The 16,964-nt window shown below is 35.1% G+C and overlaps 1 protein-coding gene across 18 annotated transcripts in view; it reads right to left on the minus strand.

Moving 5' to 3' along the window:
- Positions 1 to 16,964, minus strand: part of PPIP5K2 (diphosphoinositol pentakisphosphate kinase 2) — a 52,884-nt gene that overhangs the window by 20,072 nt on the left and 15,848 nt on the right. For all 18 annotated transcript variants that reach the window (XM_046905587.1, XM_040656370.2, XM_015280460.4 and 15 more), the window contains exons 7-19: positions 16,499 to 16,600; positions 13,710 to 13,871; positions 12,539 to 12,660; positions 10,897 to 10,998; positions 10,281 to 10,367; positions 9,305 to 9,380; positions 9,106 to 9,215; positions 7,965 to 8,050; positions 7,194 to 7,319; positions 6,975 to 7,096; positions 3,840 to 4,022; positions 2,075 to 2,216; positions 740 to 963 (exon numbers count right to left, since the gene is read on the minus strand). In XM_046905587.1, the coding sequence (XP_046761543.1) occupies positions 740 to 963; positions 2,075 to 2,216; positions 3,840 to 4,022; positions 6,975 to 7,096; positions 7,194 to 7,319; positions 7,965 to 8,050; positions 9,106 to 9,215; positions 9,305 to 9,380; positions 10,281 to 10,367; positions 10,897 to 10,998; positions 12,539 to 12,660; positions 13,710 to 13,871; positions 16,499 to 16,600 (1,644 nt within the window). The remainder of the gene's footprint in view (positions 1 to 739; positions 964 to 2,074; positions 2,217 to 3,839; positions 4,023 to 6,974; positions 7,097 to 7,193; positions 7,320 to 7,964; positions 8,051 to 9,105; positions 9,216 to 9,304; positions 9,381 to 10,280; positions 10,368 to 10,896; positions 10,999 to 12,538; positions 12,661 to 13,709; positions 13,872 to 16,498; positions 16,601 to 16,964) is intronic.

Consider the following 16,964-nt stretch of genomic DNA (forward strand, 5'->3'; position numbering starts at 1 on the left):
GCACGAAAAGAAGTTCCCTCACTTGCTGCAGAAAATGAGTAATACCTCCCTGTTACAGCAGCAAATAATTTCAAGGATGCTTCTGGACAGCTTTTGCACGTTCTGTCCTACACTACAATACAATTTCATTTCCTGTAGTCAACAGCATTTAGCACTAACCCGAATTTAACAGACTGTAGTACAGAGAAGTTTAACTAGTACATCTGTCTTTAAATTCTGTGAAACTTAAAGTGTACATTTTTATCAGGGAGTGGTAGTATTCTGAAGTAGCAGAAAGGTCTTTCTAAATGTAATTTGTTTAAGTAAATTAAAATTAGATAGATTAGAATTTAATGTCAGTTGCAGAAAGCCTGAAAATAAAATTGTTAAAAGCAACAAGAATTAAATTAAATGTGATTTAAGAACACACAGTTGTCCACATGGGCTCCGCTTACATCCATGAAGAATGTTTGAGATAAACCACATCACTTTAATACATTGCAGTAGAGGATGCAGACATATTCACAGCTTAAACTGCCAGAAGAAATCACTATGAGCACAGTTCAATCAAAATTGAATTCAATCAAAAATTCAATCAAAATATGAATCAAAATTTTTCTTTCAAAAAATAATCTTATTGTGATCGGAAAATAAGAGGTGAAGTTAAAGGGGCTCTTAATGGAAAAGTCAGAGTAAACAGCTTACATACAGACCGTTAAAAGATGATAAAGTATTCTATTTCATAACTGAAAATGTTTACCTGAGGAATCACAATGTCAGCTAAAGCTTTTGAAAGCCTGTATAACTCCATTGTGTTTTCTAATTTTAAGGAGCCATTGTGCTGCACATCATATTTTATACAGTCGTAAATATCAGGAATTTTGCTAATATCATATCTTCCATTCTTTGTTTTAAAGTCTTTTTCCAGCTTGGCCCACCTGCGCAGCATCAGTTCTAGTGTTTCACTGTGGTACAGCTGAATATCTGGATAAACAGTAAGTAATCAGGAGCATCCAAATAACAGAAAAAAAGTTAATTACATGATAATAATAGTTGAAAACAATTGTAAAGTATATTTAAAGGAATAAAAGTAAATAACTATACTATTTCCAAGAGAACAGATGTGTATATGGTTAATTTTACTGTTTAAATCATCTAGTTACAACAAGACAGCAGAAGCTTCCCTGTAGCACTGTACCACCACCACTTTAAACAGAGCTACAACACAAAGAATAAAGTGTCATACAGAGTGTATGATAATTAAAAATAAATAAATAAATAAAGTAAAATAAAACCCCACTACTAGAAAATTCCAGGAGGGAAGAAGAGGAAGAAGACAATGTTTCTGTTTCAGAACAGAATGCAAATCCAATTTTGTTGCTCTCTTCCAAGTGTCAACAGTAGAAGATGGGCAGAAAGGATGGACTATCTCATTTGCAGAACAGAAGACTGGATCAAACAGAAAAAAATGAATGATACTGTCTACAAATAATACTTGCATAGTTCAACCTCAGAAGAGTAGTTGTTTGTATGCAATGCAGTGCAAAGAATACCAGACAACAAATATTCAAATATTTAGCTTATACAGAAAATGCAATGTGGTTACTCCCAGCTTCAGTTTTCCTTTTTTCACTGGTTCAATACCATTAAAATAGAACATAACTCTATGCAGTACTTCTGTGCATTATCTGCAGGGAGTAACACATCTTCAGCAAAGATATTTAAACATAAAAGCATACGTGTATAACTTAGCTTTTTTTACCATCTGCTTTGCCTATTTCTTCTGTGGACTACCAAGTTACAGGTCTCTATATTAAGAATTTCTGTAAAAATGTGACAACCAGCCTGAACTTCTGAACACCACAAAGAGCTCTTACCTGCAATATAACCAAGTGTTCCTCCTGCTTTTTACTGTAAAATTACGTATATTGAAACAAACAAAAATCCATATGCCATCACTGAAAAGTTCTGCTAGAAGCCACTGTACTGCAGAAGGGCTATATTGCAGTTCTCTCTCAAATGCAAATGAGAGAAACTACATACAGCTACAAAAAAAAAAAAAAAAAAAAAAAAAAAAAAAGAACTGTTCAAATACCTGCAGACTTTGGTTCTTCCATTTTTTGCCTAATCTGAGAAGTCAAGCTCTGGATCAAGGAGTAGACTTTGTCACATGTTTTAACGGGATTTTTAATAACCTGCATTGATTTTATCAACGAGATACTTCCAGATGGTGTAAGCTGCAATTTGAGATAAACACAAACTGATTAGATTGAAAAAAAAAAAACAACTAAAAACAACTATGGAAATAAGATAGAAAGTACTAAAGATTCCAGGTATCAAATGAAAGGCATTGATGCAGTTTGTTAATTTTTGAAACCATTTCTCAGTCATATACTTCCTTAGAGAAACTAAGAATCAAAAATATATTGAAAAGTACTAAGTTTTACTACAAAGATGCCAAGAAATGAAGAGTAATCTCATACAGTAAACAAAAGCAGCTTCAAGAGTTCCTAAAACTTTCTTCTGTTCTAAGACATAGAAAATTATAAGAAAATTCTGAGGATTCTTATGATTCTGTATACACTTAGCAACTTTCTGTAACTTTTGTTCAACTAACAATTCTATTAAAACACTTCGTAAAAGATTTATAAGAAATTACAGTTAGCTTATGTATCTCAATAAAACCCACACTGTTCTATACAGTACCTTCATTAGCATGACTAGAAGGAAAATGAGATACCTTGAAAAAAAACCTGATTCTTCCTGGCTTAGCTTTCTGTTTGGATAGGACATATGCCCACAAACACAGACAAAAATAAACCCTTTTAAGCACAAATTTATCTCAAGATCTTCAGAGCTGTTTCCTACCTCCCTGTTATATCCATAGGAATAATACTCCAGCATAGAGAAAGCAAAATATAACAAAACAAAAGCAAATTGTTAACTTACCTGATTGCAGGTAAGTTAAAAAGAAAGAATGAAAAAAAGAAAAAATACAGAAAAGATATTATCACTTCATAATCTCAAGCATTAGTCACCCTCAGCAACTATCATAAAAGACAATGCACTAGTTTCAGTCTTCTTTTACATCCCAGAACAAAAAATGGGAAAATAAAATAAATATTTGAAACCATGTACCCTCTCACTTCTTCCAAGTACTGCAAAATCTACTGCTGGCAGTGGTTTGACTGATTCTTTTAATCTACATACTTAAGTAAGTCCACAAAGAGCATACATACAGATAGTACAATCATTTTTCAATAATTTGCTCCCAATACCTTTTAGAAAATATCAGTTAAAACTTACAGAGACCATATTTGAGGTACTTTCATTTAAACCAGAAACAATCATGCAGATCATACCATGTCAGCATTAACTATGCATTAGGTTATTATGATAATGAGACATTTCCTTTCACGTGTAAGGAATTATTCTACTGGTTTTCTGCCTCTTATTGCTTATAGTCAGAAAAAAGGCCTTGTAGGATACCAGCACCTTGTAAGATACGGTATCACAAACTTATTAAAAAGGTCAAAGTGAAGAACTAGAAAAAAAGTATAAAAATATAGCTTTATCCCTTGACTAATTAAAAAAAAAAGCCAGTGAAAAAGATTTACTAATATGATCCCTACCATCGATTATATTCCTACTTTAAAGTTTGTAACCATTCTGATTACTAATATTTCAATAGCTCAAGATATCTATATCACAATTGCTACAGCTTCCTTCTTAGATCAAACTATTTGCAAACACATACATGATTTTTCAAAGCACATACATAAAACAACTGCTCATTATTTTAATATAAGTATTTACTTGTCTATTTATTTCATTTCACTGAAAACTACTTATGTTCTAACCTTATCGTAGTCATCAGCAGTAAATTCTCTGTCTCTCTGGAGAATTTCATGGAGCCTTGCTTTAACACGATGCTGACAGCTGCTTAAAGAATCGCTGTCACTGTCCAATAGACCATTCATATTAGCACTTTTTACCATCTGGACAAGAATAGGAGTCAGCTCGCCCTCTAAGGCCAGTAGTCCCTGAAGCAAATAATATAATTAATCAAGTAAACATGAGATAGTAACAGTACCTTAAAAATAAACAAAAAACCCACTGAAAATACTAATTTAAACTCGAGATTATATTAGTTGCCTACAGCTTAGATATATGGGGATTTAGCCATTAGGACAAGGGTGAATGGTTTGTTAGGACACAGGGGAATGGTTTTAAACTAAAGAAGGGAGATTTAGGTTAGATTTCAGGGGAAGTTCTTTATTGAGAGTGTGCTGAGGTGCTGGAATAGGTTGCCCAGAGAAGCTGTGGATGCCCCACCCCTGAAGGTGTTTAAGGCTAGGTTGGATGGGGCCCTAGGCAATATGATCTACTGCTTGATGTAACGTTTGGCAATCCGGCCTGTGACAGAAGGGTTGGAGCCTGATGATTCTTAAGGTCCCTTCCAACCCAAGACATTCTGTGATTCTATTCTATGATTCTATGAAAGCACTGCCTTGGTGTGTAGGATTGCTACAGTTGGTGCAACGGTGATGGTGATGTGCCCTTAGAGCATGATCCCCAGTGTGAGGTCCAGTGTGACACCCCGGCATCTTGCAGGTGCCAAGAGTGCCCACAGGAGGTCATAGCTGTCCAGGTCTCAGGTAACAGGGAATGCATGGTGCACCAGCAATCTGACTTGTGGGGGACATGCCCTGGTCCAGAGAACCAGATGAAGGAGCTATGGAAAGAGACTGACTAGGATCTGGGAAGACACAGAGGACACAGACAAGGCCTTTGCAGAGATCCTACAGAGCCCAAACCCTGTGTGGTATAGAAGGACAATAAAATTCCACAGTTGAACAAAAGGAGGATGGAGACTTCCAAAACGGAGAAGGCTAGAAACTTTTCTGACTCTTCTGGAAACGGAAGGGCACTGAGGTAAGTATGGAAATGGAGTGGTGTTCCCCTCAAGTCTGCTGACTGAGGAGAAAGCAGGACAGGTGGCTGTCCACGTGAAGTAGCTGTGCACCAACACATGAAGCACGGAAACAAACAATGGGAACAGAAATACTGAACATCTACAAAGGTTTAATTTTACAAAGATTACAGAGACAGGCAAAATGAGTGGAGCTTTGCTACAGTTACAGGAAGGCATGGAGAAAGAACTGGATTCTGTATAAAGGAGTGACTTGACCACTGGGACCTTTGCTTTCAAACCAGTAACAAGTCAGTTGAGAGGTTACACGTAAGGATGAAAGGACAGATAAATGGTAATATCAAGGCAGGCTGCTGCTAAAGACCACCCAACTAAAAGAGGAAATAGATGAAACCTTCTTAAGCTAAGAATGTGTCCTACCTTTTTTAATACTTAATTTGGGATACCTAATGCATGAGCAATATTGCATGTGACAAGAATCCCAGATTTCTGAAGAACATCCAGAACAATTCCACGGCAAAGGATACTGATTAACTTATCTAGCTGAGACATTTTCCTGGGGCTGTTTCTAAGAAAGTCAGGAAAGTGAAGGTCAGTGGCAGTCTTGGCAATAGAAACCATGATACTGTGACAAATTCTTAGAGAAGATGACAAATAATTGTATCAGAGCTCCTGCAAATGATGATACTTCAGCTTTTCATGCAATTCCCAGGGAAGAGTGTCCCAAAGGGCAAAGGTGAGCAGAACAGCTGTCCCTAAGGACAAAATCCTCAAAATACAAAAGCAGTCCAACCTGAGATATGGAAAGTCATGTTAGAATGTCAGCATGGATTAAAAAGGAACACAGGAAAGGTAAAGGAAGGGATGAGCTACCTAGAAGAAATAGAGAAGCTACCTGAGAATGAAGGGGTGGAATTAAATACTTGGAGAGGCTGTGGAATCTTCATTCCTATAGATGCTCAGAACTTGACTGGATACAGTTGTAGTCAACCTCATTCAGGCTAGCCTTGTGATGTCTGAGCTGAACTACGTGACCTACAGAGGCTCCCTCTCACCTAACTCTTATCACTCTGTATTTATGAAAATCATACACCTAAAGAAGTCTTTATGTAGCACTTGCTCTGAGTTCTCTCAAACAATTCAAGATCTGTATCACTGCAAGAAGAAAGCGAATAAAATTATTAACATTGGAAGTATTACACATGAGAAAGGCGACTTGGGAAGAGGGGCAAAAGAGGAATTTGGCTAGCATGAAGAGGGGTAAAGAAACACTCTGGCAAACACTGGAGATGTAGGAAGTTCTGAACTCTGGTCAAAAAAATTAGAACCGTCCTTCTAATTTTTACAGAAATTATTTCAACTGGTAAAAAACAAACACACACATAGAAGAACAACACTAACAAAACCCAAACCAAATTGATCTTTACTTTCTACAATTTCTCATTTTAATAATTTCAAAGTAGTTTGTTAATTCCATATTTCTGATAGCTTCAAACGCTGTCACTACCTCTATAGGGTTATTAGTCAATAAGAGAAGGATGGTTTCCATGAAAAGATTGCTTTCCAGACCCCAGATCTTTTGGTCCAATTCACCGAATCAACTGAAAATCGCAATTTTTGCTCAGGGAAAATTAATGTATTAACTCAGTTATAATGCCTGTGCTCTTACCCATTACACATACAATTTGTCAAAGAAATCTGACAAAATTTCATGAATGTTTCAGAAAGTAAGCCCTAAAGAACTAAGAAAGATGCAAACTAAAAACATTTCTCTGTTTTGTTTTTTGTTTACTGCAAAATAACTATAGCATACTACCATGAATGTGTAATGAAAACCTGTCTGCAGTGGCTCAAAGAACTTCAAAGCATGGCACATTAACTGGAAACTTTCCTGCATATTATTAAATAATCTTTCAGAATACCTTCTTTTTAAAACAAACAAACAAAAAAAACAGAACAGTCCCTGTGTGTATAATAAACAATAAATCTCCACAAATTTTTAGAAGAAATAAGCTAGAACATTTCAGAATTTTAGAATTGAAAATACAGTTTGACACAGTACCTTTGCAAAAGCTGCTGCAGTCATCTGAACTCGTCCCTCATCAGAAGCATAGATTTTGAGATCGTGTCGGTAAGTGCTATGTAATCTAAGTAAACCACAGCCAGGAAATCCAGCATAATCTCCTACCAAACAAACATTTTGCTCAGACTTTCATTTTGCACTTTATTATCTTCAAAAGGGATTTATGCCATTCAGCACGTTTATTCTTATTTTTTTTACCTTGTCCACCTGGATACATACACCTGAATGCCCTTCCAAGCTCCTCTGCTTGAACCCTGCCTGCAGGGGTCAGTTCTCCTCCCCATTTTAGGACCAGCAGGAGGGATGGTTCATTTCTTCTGTTATCTAATCGCACACAGAGATTGGAGTTTAGTAGAGAAGTATATTGTAATTTTTTTTTTGCACATAAACAAAAATACTAAAACTATGAAGGCCAGTAAAGAGTCTCTTCAACATTAGGAATCCTTAATAGCTTTCTAACATTAAGAAAATACTGAACCAGAGAAGTAAAACAGCACTTAACCTGAAATAATCGCATTAGATAGAAAAAAAATAGTGAAAAATACTGAGTAAGAAACCTAAATCAAATATTGAGTCAAAAAATTAGAATAAAAAAAGGCTTTTAAATACCCGAGGTTATTTCAGTTAACGACCACGGAACAAAGATCAGAAAGAGCTTAGAAACATTTTAAGGACAGCAGTAAGTGATAAACAGGATTTTTCATCTTTCTCCCAATACACCATTTTTGGTGAATCACTGAAGTTTCTTCCCCCTGTTTTCCATTGCAAAAAAGGTGTTGTAATGTAAATTTACTACATAATTTTAGGTGTACGATTCAGGAGGTTTAGAGACTGCTGAGTATTTGCCATCAACACATTCATTCATTCAAATCAACATACTACTGCTTCTTAATATCCAGACATGATATACCACTAGTGTATGTAAATACATATGTTCTTAAGTGAATATACACTAAAGTAATACTACACCTTCCTCTTCACTGGAAGTCTTCGGGCAGCCATGAGGAAGATACGTTAACTGAACTTTGCGATTTATGCCTGAAAAATGCCCGTACCTGAAGAAGGAACAGGTGGAGGTGAGAAAGGAAAAGAGAAAAGAAAACATATTTTCCTGTACAAACTCAAAGCTACTGTGTTCTTGAAACAGAATATAATAAAATTATGTTGGTCATTCATTTGAGCATTTGACCACCATTTCACACTGCAGTCTTAAATTAAGCCTTATTCATAAAGCACATAAAACTGCATACCCAACAATCCTTCTCTGATGAAACATTTCCAAATATTATTTTACACAACTTATTTTCAGCACACCGAGCATAAAAGTGAAAAAAAAAAACAAAACAAAAAACTGCATTTGCAAACTGCATAAGCAGTTTACAACTACACGTGAGCCGTCAGTACACAGAATCTGATGTAGATGGTCACAGTTTTGCCAGCCAGAGAAGTTCTCAAGTAAAACTCAGTATTTTAAGTAATCTTCATAAATTTCAAGAATAATTGTATTTGCCCCAATTTCTAAAACTTACAGTTATCTTCCACCGTGTCAAATCTTGAGACCCCAGAATATTAACAAACCTCAAAGCCTTTTTTTTTTTCCTGCTATTAAATACTTCAGGCTTCATATGCAAAGCTTTATTTCTTTGGAATCCTCAGTTTGTACAGTTTGATGAACACAGTGAAAGTTCCTACAGGTTCCAAGAAACTTCAAGAAACTTCATTATGCCACGCATAGCTAAGAGGCAAACCCTACACTCAATTAGTTAAGCATGCCAAAACAAACAAACAAACAAACACACACACACCCAAAAAAAAAAACCCAACACCAAACAAACCCCAAACCTAAACTCTTTCAAGTGGAAAGCACACTGAGACACTAGCTAGATTAAATAGTAAGTTCCATTAAAAAGATGAGAAAAGATGAGAGGGCTCAACCTCCTTCATAATGCTAGAAAGGATATCCTTTCTTGTTCTTTGAGGAAGACCCATCTGTTTCAATTAATATATTATTACATAGTTGATAATCATTGCAGCTGAGCAGTAACTGGTCAAACAAGTCAAAATAACAGGTATGTCTTTGTTGCTATGAAGACTGAAAATAGACACTTACATTTCTAACACAGTCTTTAGCTGTTCAAGTTTTGCTTTACTTTCCTCAATTTCAGAATCATTGTTCTGCCCAAGTTCCACAAGGAGTTGCCTTGCTATATCAAGCACTTCCTAAAGAAAACAAACACAGGACTAACTTAAGATAGATTATTTTCTGTTTGTCGTAAAACACTAGAGAAAGAAAATAGAAACAAACTTGCCTGCAGTTGTTTTGGCTTTTTCAGTTTTAGTTTTCCAGATTTATATCCATCACATTTTTCAAAGAGATCAAAAAATCTTTAGGAGAAAGAATATACATATACATTTAATAAGCTAAAATATTAGTCAAACACATAGCTTTTAAACCTAAAATGGCCTGAAATTAATAACTTTACATTACTAGAAAAGCATATTAAAATCCGAACTTCAGAGCTCAAGTGATCCTTTATTCAAATCTCATTTCTCCAGGAAGTCCTCAATACTTTAGAGGAATTTGAATACAAAAAAAACCCATTCTCTTACTGACTTGATAAGTGTTAAATACAAAAAGGAAAGAATATACAGCAGTGATTCACCTTATCATTCAAGAACACACACACACACACACACACACACATATAATATGCATATAACATAAATATAAATTTAATGTGTGTGTGTGTATGTACATATATTTATGAATTTATATGTATATTTAAAGCAAGTATACGTGCATGCATGAGATACTGAAACTGCACCCAATTCCAGGCACTTTGTGAATTCTGACAAAAAAATGGTATCTACCAGAAATACACAGTAATCAAACTTTGACAAAATTAAGAGACAGAAAGGTGGTACAGTAAGAAAGTAAGTCACACAAGAAACACAATAAAAACAAAGTCAGAGCTCAAAGTCAAACGGAGAACCAGAGATATTCTCTACTGATTATTCATAAAGAAATGTATAGAAACAAATGTATTTTCATGAAAATCAAACAGGACTGTTTATAAAGTGCATCATGCAATGAAGGAAGTCTGAAAAACTATTCTGACAGTCCTCTTAGAAAGAGGTGCATGCTTATTAATTAGATGGAAAGACAACAGCTACATTTAAAAGACAGAAAAAACAGAACAAACAATATCTTGTATGATGGACTTTTTGCTTAATTAATTGTTTGTACATCCCCAAGAAACGAGCTTTTATCAAAGTTCAACTTACTTTTGATGTTTTACTTCCATTTTCATTTTTTGTTTTGGTGTTCGGTCTCCATGACGTATTACAGCTATAACACATCTAAGCTCCATCCTGAAATGTTTCACAATTTTATAAATGAAATTTTTATTTATTATTAAAACCACTACAAATCAGAACAATTGACAAAGTTGTCATTATCTGACATAACTACAAAAGTGAAAGAAGGATATGCAAGAATATAAGGTTAACTGAAAGTGATGTGAAGTATAAAATATACATACTGATTTTAAGACTTGAGTAACTACTTGGGTAATATTTTAAAATGATTCTGAAGTTCATTAAATGAGAGAGCATGTTTATTAGAAGTGCATATTAAGCTGGTGCTGGAAAAATGATTAGCAGTGAAGGAAGCTATGCACAGAAGATGCTACACTTGAAAATCTGCTGTTCTATACTCAGCTTGACTAAGGATCAGAAATTCTGATTGCTGGCATAGCAATTGTGATTCCTTCCTTGTTTTCATCACACAAAATATGCGTTCATAGGCCAAAATGGGTACACCTTGTGAAGAGAAAAAACAATGCACACAAAAGTTATGTTAGGATTTTCCACAATTCAGGTGTTGCTGCTATTCTCTTACATTGTCCCAGAGGTGGTTGGCACGATAGGGATGTCTTCAGCTTCCAAAGGAATTGACCATGGTATCTGAAACTGGGGAGCAAGTTCTCTCATTATGATATTTCTACAGAAAAATTAAAAAGAAAAAAAAAAGTTTAGAGCAGATCTTATAAAACACACACGCACTCCAAAACAAACGTATCTATACACGTGCACTTTTATCTATGTAGTTTTTGAGTGCTTATGACAGCATGTCTCTCCTAGAGAGAAAAAATAAGTGTTTTTCTTCTAATTGTACACACATTAAGATGTACTTATTGAATAATTTAAAGCTACTGCAACAGAGCTAATACTAGCCTAACAGCACAGGATGCTTAAGAAACTTCAGTCTGTGAATTCCAGTTCCTAAAATTGTTCCACAGAAACAGTTTGTTCTAGTTTATTTAAGTATTCAGATATCTGACTCCATTATCAAACTGGAAGTCTCTGAAAATCTTAAATTAGTTTAAGATTAATTTGAATTATTGAAATTAGCCATGCTAATCAAAGAGTAACTGGTAGCTTTAGCAGTAATTTCATTTCTCAAAAAGTTTGTTGGTAAAACTGGAAAAAAATGTGAATAACTTAACTACAAAATGATAACTCTGCTTTCACATACAGAAGTTTATTATATCTTGCTCATGTTCTATTTCCAAGTATTTAATCAAAATATACTGAATTCAAATTAATATCTGCAATAAAAAGCAGTAGCATCAAGAAAAAATGAGCATCTTGAATTGGTACTACTTAAGCTTTCACTTATAAAAAGGTAGAAAAATAAAATCTGATATTTTGTACTACGTTTACTGTATTGTACTACATGTCAGCATGAAGAAAAAATGGTAAGAAAACTTCTTCCAGAGAATTCAACATTTACAGCAAGTTAAATAATTGAGAACTCAAAATAGAATTCTAGCTCTTAACTCAAAAAATGGCCTAAAAGAAGAGAACTACAATCATTAACTATGATTTTACCTTATCTCTTCCTCAATCTAGATATGACGTCAGACCATTTGATAATGAGAAAGGTCATGCTCTATCTTATCAGTGCAATCTTACTGTGAAAGCAATTTAGCTGGCCTAAATGGGATCAGTCCTATTTGAAGGTATTCACTGGTATAAAGCTCAGTACAATTCTGCATGATCTACTATTCTGCCTCCTTTTGTTCCCAGTACAACAGAGGAAACATAGTATGATAGAAGATATCTTGACACTACAAGCGCTTGGATATAAGGGTATGAAATACGTACATCCATGCCAGCTTCAGATCAAGGACAAAACACATCAATTTGGGTATGTGCTCCATAGCAGCATGCAAAATCATCCAGTAGTACTTCTCTACTTGAAAAAAAATCTCAACTACCTTTAAAAAATTAATCCCTTCATGGTACCTACCTGCAGAACACTCAGATGATTTAGATGACTTTAAGAATAAGGAATTAGTTTATGATTTGTTTATAGATTTACAGTTCTTAGTACTTCTATAGTACTTATCTGAAATCTTACTTATTTTATTAAATAATTAATTTTAAATAGTTATTTACGAGTAAGTAGTATACAATCTATAGTTACATGCAACAGAATGAACAGGCAAAACTCCTGAAGTAAATCAATAAACTCTTACCCCAGTATCTTAGCACAATCATCATAGTATTTCATGGAGTTTTTCACAAAACTGAAGCCGTTCACATCACAGACATATGACTGTCCATTAGCACGCAGCAAGTCAAAGCCACAAACTGTTTGCTGTTTTTAAAAATAAAAGTTCAAGTCATTGATCACTTTCCTTAAATTTTCTTATACTTAAAACTTCCATGTTAGGCTCAGTCGACATGTAAACATCTTCTTACCTATTAACTTAGTACCTCCAACTTCAATTAAACCTTCCTATATGACCCCAACAGAATCAGTATTTTGCATGAAGTTCATGTGCACACAAGCTTAGCCTTCAAAACATATAGCTTAGGCAATTATAGACTTACAAGTTCCCATTTGGATAGCAGAGTTTCCCCTTATACACTGTTTTTAAGAGTGGTAGGCAAGAAATGATAAAACATTAAAAGACATTTTTGTCCAAATTTATATTTGATAGGATACTCTTGATAAAGACTTAGTATTGATACCGTTAATAAAATATATTAAATGCAATTTCAAAGTCCCCTTTGCTAGGTAACAGTTGTCCCACTCTCTAGCATACCACCATGGTTGCACACACTTTATGAGACAGACTGAAAGACAGCTTTTCAATAAGAAGTCTGAAAAGGACGGAAAAGACTGAATGAAGTTTTAATACAGAAACTTAGAGCTGTACAAAAATGGAATCTATCAAGCAATTTGAATAAAGAAAAGCTAGCCATGTCAATACAAAATTAATGTTTACTAAGGCCCAATATAAACACCAGATAACAAGAGTAGCAAAAACTTGACTACTGAAGATGCATTTCCCTAATTATAAACCACTAACATGGTTATGCACAGAACAGATACACTGTGGACTAGCAAAGCACAAGAGAAACATGTAACAAAACATATAGGAAACTCATGCAACATAAGCAACACATCCAGAACTTCTCACTGCATTTAAAGAACTTTTTTTTTGCATTAAAAAAGACTCAGTTTTTTTTAATTCTGTTCAATTTTTTTCTTCTGCTCAAAGTCTACAATATGCCCTATCAGGGGCACAAAGCCTACAATATCACTGCTAGCTCTGGACATTTAAACTCTACAGAAGTTTCAGGTAGTAAACAATTAATTAGCATTAAACGTTTGATCAGATAGGAAAGAAATCAGCTTACCTTAAAGGCAAGGCATACTTTCCAAGCAATTAACTTCTCTCTTGCATTCAGGATGACTGGATACCTCACTTCTTTTCCTTCGCTATCCCGCTCTACCTTGCCATCAAGAGCTGGGGACTTCCGGGCTTCAGCATGAGCATAGTCAGGACCTACTGTGTACACCTTTATCAAAAAAGAAGAACTCTTGATTCAGTGTAATTAAGTTACATCATCCTTATCAATACATCCTTCTGAATTTATCTCAAATGTGATAATCACTGCAATCGCATAATCTATTCTAGATGTCTCTGTTTGCACACGGGGTTTGGACCAGATGACCTTCAGAGTCCCCATGCAACATTTAACGTTCTATGATTCTGTGAAGATACTAGCAGTTGTTATTATTGATAATTCTGCTCTGAAGTACCCTTCTCAAAGGTATGGCATTTTGAGAGCACCCATTATTTAGTGGCCGCTGAGGAGGAAGTTGAAGCACATGTAAAGAAAATAAAACATAAAACTTGATGAACAAAAATTAATTCCTTAATTATGACAACGCAGAGGTAATGAATAATGTTTTTCTCTTCAAAACATCTGCAGTACTTGGAAAGCAGATTAACTCAAGAATAATTTGAGCTCCGCTGATTATAAAAACCTGGCTGCAGGCCTAAATGATTAATTAAAAAAATACTTTCATATTTTAGGTAAGACTGAACAATATAACAATCTGCCCAGTTTTGGCATTACAAGACAGCAGCCTGAGAGAATGATTGTACTATCTCCTACGCTACAACTTTAATACTCACTTCAAACAAGTAGCTGGGCCTGTGCATTAAGAGTCTCATCAACAGCTCTCAGTAAATGGGATGCTGTCACTATATTTGAAAACAAGACTGTTAATCTTCGACCAAAAAAAAGTACTCTGGTAAAACAGATGACTGCAAACACTACCAAACATTGTAACTATTTTCAAGCAAAACTGAAGAGAGCTGTCATGAGAACTGCTATACTCTTTCAGTAACTTCTTAGTTCTTACTTAGTAGAATAATGGCCTGGTTTAGATGAAGAATCTGCACTAGTTGTGACTGTATCTTTCTGCATGAAGTTTGGAAGTCTAAACTGACATTTCTTCCATGTAATGCCTTCAACAATGTGAGATTATAAAGTGATACTGAGCGTATAATAAATATGGCTAGTCTCTAGTGGGTTTTCCTTTTGTATTCGATTTAATGGAGCAGCAGTAGGCAGCTACGCTTCCTTAGACAGCTCTCAGATGCAAAGTCCTGCAGGACATCATTTGAAAAAGAGATCGTAACAAATGTGTCTTAGTGATTTTAAGGTGTGGCATATTATCAATATCCTTGAAGACCTGAATGAGAATCTCCTGTTTGAATGACAAATGCAATACTTCAGCTGCTAGCAAGCTGAGATTAAAAGATGGACAACAGATGCCTAAAATGAGATGGATAAAACTGTGGAGTGTAAACCTGACAGTCGTTAAAAAAAAAAAAAAATCCATTATTTACACGGGGTGTTCAAGCCTACAGATGCTGTTTGATGTCTACCATTTAACAGCAGTCAAAATAGGCTGCACCCTCAAGTCATATGCATCTCTTCAGGTTGCTATAAACTTTTCTCCTTGGAAAGAAATTGTAAAGCTCTTACTTAGACTTAGATTAATCTAGAGTGAAGTGTTCCACACTAAAATCATATGAAGAGTAAGCACAACATCCTTAGGAAAGGGGAAATTTGCCTATGAACACAAAATTAGCATTACCCTCATGTATCTCCAGGTGGAAGAAGTTGACTGCAATTTCTCAAGGGCTTATTTGACATAAGACTGGATTAGATCACACACATGGACTTCCACTCTTTGTCTAAATATGGTGATCTCTCACGTACATGGTAAAACACTCATTACACTTGTTCAGTGTTAGGCTTAAAATAGCCAGAACTAACACAAAGCGGGCAATCTCCATAGGTAGTACCTGTGCTGTTACTGCTCTACTCTGTCACTCTTATGATGCTTAATCTCTACATATTTTAAGAAAATAAACAAGAGTAAAAATAATTAGATAAGCACAACTCATTACTTTTTCAACATTGTATCATTTTATTAAATAACTTTTCATTATTAATTAGAAGAATACCTTATTTGGTAAAATGTATCTCAGCTACACATTTTTTTTTAACATTTAGACAAAAACATCTAGACAATGTCTGTTCACAGAGAAAAGTACATACAGTACTAATGCTAACTAAAGAAAAAAGTGTCATCTAATAAGCTGTATGGAAAAATAGAAATTATGGCCTGAACAGGTGACCAACCCACAAGAAAGGCCTTATGTTAGCTCGGGAACACAAGTAAACTGCCTCTAGATAATACGGCCATGGTGCTAAGAGGTGGTGTGGGATATTGCAGGTCCACTGCCACCAGTATCTGCTGGGGGAAACCCCAGGGCAGACACTGTACCTGCCAGCCACTTCCACTAACATGAGTACCTCTCTATTAAACTGATGAACATTAATTTGCCTCCACATGCCTTCTTCGGGATCAATAAACCTTTTGCAGAAGTGCTGGTGCTTCTGCATTACATAAGCCTCCTGAACCAGATTCCAATGATGTAAGCCAACTTCACTATAAGTACTGTGTTTAGCTAGATAAAACTGTCTTTCTTCCCTTACGAACTCTACCAAAACTTAATTAAAATTAATCCCCTACACAATGATTTACTTTTATCTTTAAAACTGAGAAATTCATGGAGTATTTGATTACTTTAAACATAAGTCAGAACATGCAGTTATCATACCTTCACATCCGTGCCATCCGTAGGCATAAATTCCTCATAAATATAGGAGCCTGTTTTTCTCACGCTGCTTTCAGGGGAATAAACACTGCTTCTGCTGCCAATCTGAAACAAATATTTTTCTATTAATGAACTCAAAGGCTACTGAGAAATTGTAAAACTCCTTAAAATAACAAACCTATTCTGGGAAAACATTTCCTGTACCAAACATAGCAAGTGGGTTTTGATCATACCTAAATGCACTGGTAGCGTACGCCTCTTCTACCTATAAGAATTAGCACCTGCTAAATGTCTACTGAAAAGAACAGGGGTCTTCAATCATTCTGTAAGTTTTCTTGAAGTGCATTTATCTGATCTGCTGCTACCCCTACGCTAGCAGGTCATGTTCAACAATTCTGCTGGACATCTACAACTTAAAAAAGAAGGAAAACAAGAAAACAAAAACAACAACAACAACAAAAAAAGGAGG

This window comes from Gallus gallus, chromosome Z, assembly GCF_016699485.2.
Source record: "Gallus gallus isolate bGalGal1 chromosome Z, bGalGal1.mat.broiler.GRCg7b, whole genome shotgun sequence".
Classification (NCBI taxonomy): Eukaryota; Metazoa; Chordata; class Aves; order Galliformes; family Phasianidae; genus Gallus; species Gallus gallus.